Here is a 13,040-nt window from a genome sequence, read left to right as displayed (position 1 = left end):
TTTTTCTTTATTTCATCTAAAAATAAATTTTTTCAATTTTTTTCATTTTTTTATTTCTTTTTTTATTTCATCCAATTTTTCATCACCGTCCCTACATTTCTTCTATGGAAATAACAACAAAATTCTGTTTAAAATGAAATAAATACACAAAAAAATCCACCATGTGTTCCATTTATTTCGATTCACTGTCAATCCCAACAAAAAAAAAAATCTATCCACACATGCGATCTTGTATATTAAAAAATAACGTATAAAAAAATCGTATGACAGAATCAGGAGCATTTCCTATTCCCAAATGTGAATCTGATTTGGACATGTTGAGAATGTGTCTCAAAGGTAAATAATTTAAGACAAATGACTGCCAGACTGCTTGTCGTCTACTTACTAAAAAAATTTTATTACCATGAATGCCTTTTTGTTCCGATAACACACAGAGAATGAGTTTGAGCGCAACATGCTGTATATTCTATGTGATGTGATAATAATTTATATATATCTGTGTCTGTATATGTCTGTTCAACTACCACTGCCAAACCTAAAAAAGGAGTATAAACTTCCTCTCTATATTGTTTTAAACCACTTACTCATTCTACTCACATCTATAGCTTGATGCTGCTGCTTCTATTTAAAATCCATGTTGTGTGACACAAAAGAATTTTCTTATAAATTTTACTACCGAACGTGGATACGAATGCTTCTAAAAAAAAACTTTTTTTTTTATATATTCTCTCATTTAACACAATATTTTGGATCTCTAGACAGATTGTTGGTGCTGGATAACATGAATGAGTCTGCAATATAACACAATTAATATGTTTATTTGTTACTCTTAAACATTTTAAAATGTGTCAAAAAATTGTCATTTTATGCATTTTGAAAAGTTGCCAAGTGTCAGGGATGTAGGCAGGAGATTTGTTAGAGGGTTGGGAGGAAGTATGGATCCTAACAGGCAAAGAGCTTGCTTTCATAGTACAGAAATAATACTACGGTACCAAAAAGTGGTCTCTTTGCCTGTTAGGGGGATTGCTAGCAATAACCACCATCCTGATACCCCCCTCCACCCCTGAATACACCCCCTTACCAAGCTAACTCAAGCTTTATAAGCCTTTTTACCCCAAAAAATTCAATAAACTTACTGATTCTGCTTTGAAACTAATAATGCAAATACATAAAGTACTTAAAATAAATTGTTTTTTGTTGTTAGATTATTGGATAGTCTGTGATTTGATTGTTTCATTTAATTACGAAATTGGGGATGATACAAGTTTTGTGGAAAAGCTATCATGTTGTTTCAATGTCGGAAGTGTATTTTGGGTCATGGTTCGATAGACATTTATCAATATTGTTGCTATATTGACAAGTCATGAAAGATAAAGCTATGATAATTTAGACATTGAATGTTAATTAAATTTTACAATTTTGGATTTGGAAGATATGGAAGGAAGATGTTTGTTGGGTGGTATGGGATGGGATGGGGGATGTCTTGGGGTATTTTGGGGTTAATGTCTTTTACTTTGATGGAATTTATGGTCAATTTTTCTAGAATTTTGTAATTTCCTGAACATATTAGGGGCAATTCTTCTATTACGTAGCTCTTTTAGAAGAGTTGGGACTGCAAATTAGATTCTCAAAAGGGGGAGGGGGTCATAAAGCCCCCAATATTCAAAAAATTAAAAATGAACCATGATGAAGTCATCAGACTGATTTCTTAATTTAAAACAATGTAAATTCCATCACAATAAATTAAATCGATTATCAATAACAGCCTCAATGTCATCATCATCCTCAAAAGTATTGTTAACAAAACAAATGCGCCATAATACCCACAAAAAGAGTTCTAAACTTATCAATAATACTAATCAATAAATACAATAAGACAAAAGGAATTATATTTAATGGGAAAATTGTGTCTGATATATAAAGAAGCAGCATACATACATAAGAGTACATTACAGTTATATACCAAAAAATTTCCTATGTTCAATCCTTTTTCTCAAATTGAAATTTAATCTCCAGAATATTTTTCAACTGACAAATGATATGATATGAGAATTAAAGAGAGAAAATTTATATGGGAATGATATAGACATCCATAGAGTATAGAGTACGGAATAGAGTAATAACAATAATGAAGATTTGTGTGATATATTCATCTGACAAATGAAAATGCGATGTTGTATATAGCGCTGAAGCACCACATAGAGCATCGTCATCAGTTGGAATCACATCAGATACTTATGACTCTAATTTTTTGTACATAATTTAATGATTCTCATATCAAACTCTCTAAATGCTCGTTCTCGTTCTATTTTGTGAAAGGATTTTTTAAAATTATAAATTTTTATGATAGCATTTACGCGTACTCTATGGGATTATTATGCTTACGGATATCTGCTTGATAGAGGACATCCGACTTTTGGCGGTGAAAAAAAGTTTTTTTTTTGTGAGGAGTTTTCTGGGAAGATTGTTGGGTTTATGGGCAATTTGTCTTTACTTGAATAGCAGAAGTCAGTTAATCAATCAAAAATCCGACCCCAGGCTGACGTGATTCTGACTTGATGCTGGTGCTGTTTTGTTGTGCTCTTCTAGTTTTCATAAGGTAAAATACAAAATGAGGATTTCAATATTTGTATTAAAATAGCCCGGAAGATACAAGGCGTAAAAACAGCGAAAAATCTGGCATCAGACTGACATGACAATCACCATCCTTTGGTTAGATTTTTCACTTTTACATCATATGCCTTTCGAGGAACTGTGGTGCATCACTTTGATATACAATGTGTTTCACTGTACCTATGAGAAGTGGGTCGATGAGTATTGAGAATATGACATAATTGCTGGGTGGTTCAATGAGTTAATAAGGATCGACATTTGCTTTAGGCAATAGACACATTAAGCAGAGATATAGTCAATAAATGTTAGTTGGGTAGCAACCTTAAATATCATGACTTTTGGTTTGTTTTGTGGTCGTTATTCAATACCATAGCAGGGGTTTTTAATATTAGAAGCGTTACAGGTTCTTAAATAGAAATGAAGCACTTTTAGATTGAATTACATTGATGCACTACAGGTGGTCACAAAAAATAATTATTTGGGTATTTTAGGGGTGTGTCTATTCTATAGTATAGTCTACAGCAGTGTTGTTCAATTTGTATGCCGCGGCAACTTTATGGAAATATCATGAACCGCATGTGTGTGGTTTTGAACGTGGCTAACCAACAATTTGTGCCGCGGCTCACAGTTTGAACAACACTGGTGTACAACATGTCTCATTATATGAATCTATAATTCATTCTAAAATGCGCCTTATACACTAACCCAAAATTGCATCACCGCTTATTTGTTTACATTTTCTCCCCTTTTTTCCCTCATTATAGCCATACTTTTTTTTGTTGCTTTACTTACAACTGCTGATGATGTTGATACTTTTTGATGATATACAAGTGCCGAGCAAAAAAGGGCGAACTGATAAATTTAATTATGCCTAGCTAATTATACCCTTAAGATTGCTACCGGGGCCGTCGACTGATGTTCATTTATTTTACTTATCTTCTCATTTTGTTGTCGTCTTACTCCTCACGCTAATGTTGTAGGCAGGCAAGCAGAGAGAGAAAATTGGCAAACACGAACATTTTTGATCGATGATGTTGCACAATTGACTGTTGTTTTAATTTGTTTGTTGTATTTATTGCTTTTAATTAATTCAATAACTTTCGTCGTTTTGCCTCTAGATAATTTCAAATTAAGGGCTTTTTTAATCACACAAAATAACTTTTTAACTCAATTATTTCTTGTTGTAGTGCCATAAAATATATATTTCATATCGCTAATTTAATAATTTTTTTTTACTTTACAGTAACACGTTTACGCGAACAATGGGATGATACATCGAATTGCGTTATGAAGAGGAAATCAGAGCTTGTAGCGATGCTGGGTGATTCACAAAGGTTATTATACTCTCATATACTTCAGATCCGTAATTTTTTATTTGATGAGAAATTGAGGAGAAGGAAGAATCAATTCATATTTGATGATGATGTCCGTTTGTGAGATAAATAACATCAAATATCGATTAGTTTATTAATTTTTCATAAACTCGATTCTTTTTTTTTCCTCTCTCCTCAATTCTTCTTCGTGTTTTACTGTATGTGCATGATTTTTGTGTCTCTAGAGGTCTCACATGTCTCATGCCATTTTTAGATTTATCGGGTAAATTTGAATGAGTTTGATGCTTCTCAGTAAATCATTAATAAATTGTTCGGAAAAATTTGATATTTTTGATGGTAAATTATTCTTTTGATTATTGAAGCTAAAAGTTACTGAAATTTTATATATTTTTGTGGGGTGTTTTGAGGTATAGACACTCTAGCTGTAACAGAGGATGAGCATACTCCGGAACATACTCTTCTAAATGATCGTGCTTATGAGTATGCTTGCAAAATTTATCATGCTGAATTAAATTGACTCAGTAGACTTAGTATACTGACAGGCATTGCCTGCGAACTACAATAAAACATGTATCAAGTGTAAATTTGGTATTGCGATTAAATTTTTAAAACAAATCTGAGGATTTTAGGAACACAAGAGTGTATCGCAAAGTATATTTTAAGAAGTTCTAGATCCGGTTTCTAGGGCATTCTAAGGCTCCATACCCTCATTCTGAGCATTGATCTACTATATTAAGAGGTACAAATAAAACTAAACCGCCGCTAGGATATGATGTCCTAATTTTAAGGATTTTTGATACCGAGGTCAGCATTTCCTGGATTCAGTCTTGAGATTTATCGAAGAATTCCTTAAAAGTGTCGGTCTCGATCTCGATCTCGATCCCAAGTTCGAGTTTGGTCTCGGTCTCGAACATTCGTTAAGATTAACTCTTCGGAAAACTCTTGCTAAGTTGCTCTAGAAACCGATTCCTGATCTAAGACTTCATGTGACGACTTGTCATTTGGCCAAATGTTCCAATTCATCAATATATAGTGTGCAAACCTGAGCATCTATTCATTTTTCAAGGGAAAAAATCAAAAAATGCCTAGGCGGAATATTTTTTAATAATTCAGAATTGTTAAACAAACTCAAGCAGCTTTACTGACGAGATGTTCAAAAAACCCACTTGAAAATTGCCTAATTAGATGATCTGCAGAATTTTCCATGGAAATCTCCAAAAAAAACCATCAAACCAAAAATAAATCTCATAAACGGCAATTTAAAATGATGTGAACCTCTAAACACCATTTGGCACTGTTCCTGATTTTTACATTTAGTAAAACAAATAAAAATAATAGAAACGATAACAATAGCAATTGTGCATGTCATATATTTCATAAAAATATCATTATTTTTCCTCTCTCTTTTATATTTACAGATATGAATCGAAACGGCAGGAAATTGAAGCATGGCTCATGCGAATGGAGAGTCGAGCCGAGAGGATGGGAAATGCGGCCGCACAAGCAGATGTTTTAGACTTTTCTGCGCTCGAGGCATCACAGAAAGAGCAAAAGGTTTGTGGCAATGATGATTTTCACCTCCTTTACTTTGTTGTTGTCATGACATTATTTTTTGTGGTCGATTTAAATTCTTCATTTTTTTTTTGTGCTGTTTCACGTTGGTTTCGCTCATGTCATGAAACATGAAATATTAATGATTTTGCTCTTCTTTTTGTACCTTAAAAATATTTTTTGTTAAGAAAAAAATTCTTCTTTTTTTATATCCGTGAAAAATTAGATGTTCCATGCTGAATTACACACCTACAAGCATCACATCGAACTTTTCAATCAATTAACCCAAAAGCTTATTGCCGTCTATCCAGCTGATGACACATCACGAATCAAGCGAATGACGGAGAGTGTTAATCTCAGGTGAGTTTTTTGTTCAATTTTTTATTATTTATTCCAGCCACAAATGGCAGTTATCATTATTCATCTTCTTCATACTTTTTTTTTGTGCCTGTCTGCCTGCCATGCTCGACTTCTTCATTTATTCTCGTCTTATTTTCTGGGCAATAATTTACGTCCTAATTCTCCCTCAAATTTTTATGAAGAATTTCCTTCTTTTCATGATGCGGACATTGGAATTTGGAACTGTGAGGGAAATTTTTGTTTTGGGATGGGATGTGAAGTAATTTAGGGAAATATTTTTAATGAAATTTTAATGAGATATTTTAAAAATTCATGATATAATTGGATTTTTTTCTAATGGTATATGGGAGAAAATGTTGTTAACTTTTGTTTTTCTAGGTTTAAATTTTTTGATGAATAAATTACAAGTTTTTATAACTTCATAAATAAATGATTAAGTTGAAAAAAAAAGAGAAATTTATTCAATTTTAGTTTCGTAATTCAAATTGACTCGGTGCCGGAATTTTCATCCTTTATTGCAATACCGATTTTGTGGTCATGGGTTCGAGACTCAAAATGAGAAATTTTTCTTCTCCTTTAGCGAATCATTTATACTGGAAACACGGTTTACAATCTTCCTTTGTAGACTATAGACAGTAATGTTATGAAAGGAGTGGGATTCCTGATCAAACTAAAAATTGAAGGGTTACGGAGTGCAGCGGTCTGGTATACACTCGCTCTGTTGATAATCATCAACCATAAAGGACTCTAGCTCTGTTCAGTGTCTATATGATTTGAAATGCTAAAGGTTTTATTAAAAAAAAAATACCCATGGACGAGACGAGGTTTTTGGGCATTAATGGTCTGTCGAGAGATATCTGCTGATACTGTGTAATATCAGAAGAAATATTCATCTTGGATAGAGTTAGTCTGAAAGACACACGACATGAATAAAACGGAAAATAGTGTCTCAAGGTTGACGTAACTTTAGTTTTGAGTATGATTTGCCAAAACGAGATTTTCACATCGCATATGTCTTTCGGAGAGTGCAAGTGGAATCTAGACCTCTCTAAAGTTTAAATTTGCTTTAAAATAATTAAAACTAGTTTAAAACTAAATCTAATGTAAATACCGAAAATCCCAAATTCTGAGTCATGCCGGTCTAGGTTTCGGATGTTGCATCAATTGTGTCAATTTGTTGTAACCAACTTGTGTTATTCAAGATCCAAATCAGTGACTCTTCAAAATTTCTTTAATATTATTTTAGATAACTTCATGTTCCCATAGTCACAAGGATTCAATAATATTATCATTAAAAAAATATTTGATTCTCTTCAAAATTGAGTCATATTAAATTTCAAGACCTTCTTCAATATATTGAATCAACATGTTTTCCTAGAAATCAGAAATTCAATTATTCTTACCAATTTACACAAATTTAAGCTTTTTTTTAATCCACTGAGTCGAGATTTCCACTAAATTTCATTACAAAACTTCCTCTTTCAAATTCAAATTACTTGATAATAAATTCGAAAATTGTTTGGGAGGTAAAGTATATCCGATATCATCATTTTTCTCAAAAAAGTTCTTGCTTGTACACAAAACAAATTTAATTTCTCAGCAACAATGAAATCTGTACACAGTAAATATTATTATTTTGTATAAATGCCCAAGGCATGTTTTTCTTTATCCCTACTGACTCCATTCATGCCCGTTTCAAATGGATTGAGTGTGAGCGGCATGAACAGATATGAAAAGGAATAATATAAGAAGGAAAATCTAATTCAGACAACATAAATGGAGAGTAACAAACATAACAAAAAAAATAAGGATAGGAAGTGTGTAGAATGCAGCAAAAAAATGAGGGGATAAAAATACATTTTATGCATACAGTCAGTAACCCGAAATATAAAAAAAAAAGCAGCCGGAAAAAAATCTCCCCCTAAATATTTACCATGTCAAAGAACTATTTATTGCCTCCAATGTACATAAATTAGTGTCCACTTGCTGTAAAAAAAATCCTTTCGCATTCTCTTTTGTTTGATGTATTTTAATTCGAGTGCTGTTGACCATTTTTTTATGTGTGGTGTATTTTATATTTCATCGAATGCAAAGCGTCCGTGCTGCTTTTATAGCCAAATTTTCGAGTGAATAAATTGTCATTTTGGGACATTTTCATTTGCCCACTATTCAATATTTTAGAAATTGTGGATATTTTCATTGTACTCGATGTTGCATCTGTGAATCTGTTGTCTATACTGAATAATTCTATCGATTCTCTGCATGTCTGCGGCAGTTATCAATCTTGTTGTTTTGCACTGAAGGCTAATAGAAACTGACATGAATTAAATATCTTGCTTTTTCTGCAGCCAGTGTTGTTAACCTTAGACTTACTTTTATGACAGATTCTAGTTGGACATGGAACAATACCAAAGGCCGAATATCTTCTAAACTAGATTTATTGTTATGGGCTATGAACTTAGGCAGACTATTGTTTTTAACCCGAACAGCACAATGCAGCATATTTAATTTTACGCCATAAACAGTCATTAGGTTGCCATCAAAGTTCCTTCATGTCTTAAATTCAACAAATAGTTACCTCAGCGACTATATTGGGAAATTCGGATTAACTGCCAGAACATCGTGACTTCTTAGGATTATATCTGCTGGTTCAAGCACTCAGACTTGTTTTGAATGATTCTCTAAGAAACTACAACAACTAAATTCTACATCTAGATATCCCAAGCAAAACAAGGAGTCGCTAAGACATCGCTTTGTCAACTCGTTGACGACAAGACGTGAAGTTGCCTTGATGGCACCATGATGGGTGTTTTCGGTATATTTTGCCTTTTTGTTACAAACTTTTCATGAAACTATTTAACGTTTTCGACTAGAATGTTGAAGAGATGCATTTTAGTCATAGAGATGGAATTATTGGATCCAGGCTTGAATCTTACAAGGGACATATTAGATTAAACTGCTATTCTATGAATTAATCCAATCCATTTGATAACAACACTGTCTGCCACATTTCTATCGATACGTTCGTACATACAGAAAAATCCATAACTGCAACTTGCCTACAACAATTTCCTTACCGACTTTTTTTTACTGAATTAAAAGGAGAAAAAAAAACTTTTTTCAGCTCCCTTTTTTTCTCGAAAAAAAAAAAAAAATGTTTAATATATCGCACCATTTGCAGTGGAAATGATAAAATGTTGTCGGCTGTTTCAATAACTTCCATGCCTTATGAAGGATTATACAATGGCACATAAATATGTTGTATTATTTATGTAACTTTTCATTGTCAATTGATAACGTTGTTTACTGCTCGCATCTTATTGTAACAAGACATGTTCACGTGAATTTATTCCTCACAATGTCGAGGATGAAGGAAGTTCCGAAATTAGGGGAGAAATGTCTTGATTAAAATATGTACACATTGTTCAAGTAAATTGATAGAGACATATTGTTAAGCTAATTTATTGATAAAAAAAACTTGTGACGTATGAAAAAACCAAAAATTCAATTAAAGCTTGGTATCAAAGGAATGGGAACTGATTTGATTATGAAAGTGAAATTGATGCCATTTAGAAAAGTTTTAAAAGGAAATTTATTAGTGGAAATTAGTATTGATTTTATTATATTAAGTTTTCATTTGGGAATTGTTCTTAAGTGATGGGTTTAGCATGTGGATATACACAATCTAGAGGGTGGTGTATAGGTATCTAGAGCGCTATGTAGAACACTTACTTACTTATTTCTTTATCCTGTTGTTTGGGTTTGGACATTAGTGACATATTATAGAATTTGTAAATTATCATATAATAACACCTAAATAGCACAAGTTGATTAATATATCCAAAATATGGCAATAAGCAACCTCAACTAGCATGGTTGATTTATACAGAATCTGGCACCGAGTCAGAGACACATCGGTCTGGAATTGAATTTTTGATCGATTAATAGATTTGTGGTGTTCGAGGACATGTCTTAATGTCATGTAACTATTAACTGTCAAAACTGAACATTCTTTAGGGAACTGAAATGGGAGATTTTTACTTCCAAAACCAAAAGTCGAGCATGGAAGTTCCAAAAATATCAGAATCATCAGGCATGCACACATAATGAAATTATAACAATTTCAATTTTTCTTTATTATTTACAGATATAAAAATTTGAACAATACGGTGGTTACGCGTGGTAAGGTCTTGCATGCTGCTGTCCATTCACTGCAATCGTTCGATAAATCATTGGATCAAGTAAGGACTTTTACTTATATTATTATAATTCCCTTTATATTGTTAATAAATACAGAAAAAACATGCGAAAATTCTCCTCTCTTAAAAGCATTTTCTTGCTTTTTTTTATTTGTGGATGAAAAGAAAAGAGAAAAGAAAGGAAATTTTTTTCCATTGCCACACTTTCTTTTCTTTACTTCTTCTTCCTCCATTCCTTGCAAATCAGATTAAAGTGAGAGGAAAAAATTAATCATTATAAAATCCATTTATGTTTCTCATTCTCGTCTTACTTTTTTTCTTTTATTTCTTTCATTTTTTTCAACAATAACATCCAAAAAACAGTTCTTGGCATGGTTGAGTGAGGCTGAATCACTGTGCGAAACAGGAGAATCATTGGTAAGGAATTTACTTCTTTTTATTTTTTTTAATAATATCTTCATGATTCTGTTGCTCTTTTTAATGGCTGAATATGAGGTATATTAAGCAGTTGATGGAATTTATGATATGAGAAATTTTTATATTCACACCGTTTTCACGTGTGAATGTATTGAATTTGTTCAGATTGAAAAATCAGTTTTTTGGACTTTTTAGCCAAACTAAGCACAATGGCATGTTTTGTTCTATGGCAGAAAGTTTGTGCCTGGAATTCCTCACCATAATCAAAAAACAGATTTGAAATTGGTTGAGGCATTGCAGAGAAAATCGAAAAAATCGCTTTCTGTAAGCAAGCAAACAAGCAAACAAGCAAACAAACAAGCAAACAAGTTAATCAGCAAGAAATCTCAATAACGAGACATCGTAGAGACTTCTAGTTTTTTGCAATCGATCCGCGCTGCTCTATAGAAGAGCTGATTAGATTTTGGGTATGGCAGGAACAGTCGTTGCTTCTAAAAAAGCAAAAAACTTTCGTTTTCATACAAAATTTCAAAATCAATGTTTTCTATGATTTTTTGAAACATTAAACATTGTATGATATTTATCAAACTTGACCACTCAAATATATGCCTACCCGCTGGAGCTTGATCCCTCAAACATTTGCCAAGCGAAGCTTGGCCTACCCGCTGGAGCTTGATTCCTCAAACATTTGCCAAGCGAAGCTTGGCCTACCCGCTGGAGCTTGATTCCTCAAACATTTGCCAACCCACTGGAGCTTGATCCCACAAACGTTTGCCAAGCAAAGCTTGACCTACCCGCTGGAGCCTGATTCCTCAAACATGTGCCTACCCACTGGAGCTTGATCCCACAAACATTTGCCAAGCGAAGCTTGGCCTACCCGCTGGGGCTTGATCCCACAAACATTTGCCAAGCGAAGCTTGGCCTACCCGCTGGAGCTTGATTCCTCAAACATTTGCCAAGCGAAGCTTGGCCTACCCGCTGGGGCTTGATCCCACAAACATTTGCCAAGCGAAGCTTGGCCTACCCGCTGGAGCTTGATTCCTCAAACATTTGCCAAGCGAAGCTTGGCCTACCCGCTGGAGCTTGATCCCACAAACATTTGCCAAGCGAAGCTTGACCTACCCGCTGGAGCTTGATTCCTCAAACATTTGCCAAGCGAAGCTTGGCCTACCCGCTGGAGCTTGATCCCTCAAACATTTGCCAAGCGAAGCTTGGCCTACCCACTGGAGCTTGATCCCTCAAACATTTGCCAAGCGAAGCTGCCTACCCACTGGAGCTTGATTCCTCAAACATTTGCCAAGCGAAGCTTGGTGAAGCTTGATTCCTCAAACATTTGCCAAGCGAAGCTTGGCCTACCCGCTGGAGCTTGATTCCTCAAACATTTGCCAAGCGAAGCTTGGCCTACCCGCTGGAGCTTGATTCCACAAACATTTGCCAAGCGAAGCTTGGCCTACCCGCTGGAGCCTGATCCCTCAAACATTTGCCAAGCGAAGCTTGGCCTACCCGCGAGACTTTTTATGGGACGGTGTGAATATATCCGCATTGGGTTTCTACCCGATACACTAGTTGACATGCCAAGTTTGTTTCGTGTTGCTTGAGTCATGGTTTAAAATTTCTACTTTTTGATTTTTGTGAGGATATGCATCAGGTGGAGGTACATGGAAAATTACTTACTTACTTACTTACTGGAAACATGTTCCGACTTGGAGCCTAAGCTATGACGAATCTGATTGCTGTTGCTTTTTAAGCATCAGTGCGCCATTCTTCTTGTGGATTCCAACCAAGGGCAGTGAAAAAAGTTTGAGTTCTTAAGGATTTAAAAATGGTTGTGACTTGATAATTCACCCGAAAGGCATATGACATGAAATGATCGAAAAATAGTGTCTGCAGATCATCGTGAAGCTTGATTTTGTCGAATCCGGCTCGAACCCGGAGGAGCTCCGATGCCGGCCTGAGGACACTATTTGTCGAATTATCCACGTCATTTACCGTGGGGCTATCAAAAATCATTTTGTAACTTGCTTAAGAATCCCAATCATTTTTTAAATCATCCATAACCTTCATTTAAAGCAAGACATACATAATCTAAGCACCAAATCAAAAATTCTCCTCAAAACCGGAAATCAAAAATCCAATCTTGTAAAACAAAATTCATCCACATGTGCTCCAAAATATTTATATTCCTTATGCATAGCACTGTAGCTAAAGTTTTGACTGCTGTGACCTGCAAAAATGTTGAAAACGTTTTTCTTGATCTGACAAGTACATTAATTTGTCCGACTGATGCCCTTAATACCATGAGATTGCTACGCATTTTATAAATAGACTATTCTAAAAAATTCTATGTATTCTAGCCACTTGAATACAATAAGAAGTTATTCATGATTGATGTCCAGCATTTATGGGGGAGGGGTTAAGATGATGTTTGGGAATGGAATGCAAAGTTATTAGTAACTTCGAAAAAGAAGCTCTAAAGTAATGAAAAATTGGCAATTCTAAATTGACGTCATTTATGAACAGTTCCAAAAATTATTTTTCTGACTTGCCGCATAAACCAAGAAGAACA

At 34.2% G+C, this 13,040-nt stretch overlaps 1 protein-coding gene across 14 annotated transcripts in view; it reads left to right on the top strand.

Moving 5' to 3' along the window:
- LOC139090145 (dystrophin, isoforms A/C/F/G/H-like) overlaps positions 1 to 13,040 on the top strand; it is a 239,027-nt gene that overhangs the window by 102,593 nt on the left and 123,394 nt on the right. For 13 of the 14 annotated variants that reach the window (XM_070639868.1, XM_070639867.1, XM_070639857.1 and 10 more), the window contains 6 exons: positions 271 to 336; positions 3,857 to 3,947; positions 5,366 to 5,501; positions 5,725 to 5,858; positions 10,006 to 10,099; positions 10,421 to 10,474. In XM_070639868.1, the coding sequence (XP_070495969.1) occupies positions 271 to 336; positions 3,857 to 3,947; positions 5,366 to 5,501; positions 5,725 to 5,858; positions 10,006 to 10,099; positions 10,421 to 10,474 (575 nt within the window). The remainder of the gene's footprint in view (positions 1 to 270; positions 337 to 3,856; positions 3,948 to 5,365; positions 5,502 to 5,724; positions 5,859 to 10,005; positions 10,100 to 10,420; positions 10,475 to 13,040) is intronic. The other variant, XM_070639865.1, reaches the window with a different exon arrangement.

The sequence above is a fragment of the Chironomus tepperi genome, unplaced genomic scaffold (assembly GCF_022539635.2).
Source record: "Chironomus tepperi strain 1889 unplaced genomic scaffold, CSIRO-AGI_Ctep_v1 contig_217, whole genome shotgun sequence".
NCBI classification, from domain to species: domain Eukaryota; kingdom Metazoa; phylum Arthropoda; class Insecta; order Diptera; family Chironomidae; genus Chironomus; species Chironomus tepperi.
This window is presented reverse-complemented; position numbering and strand designations above follow the sequence as displayed.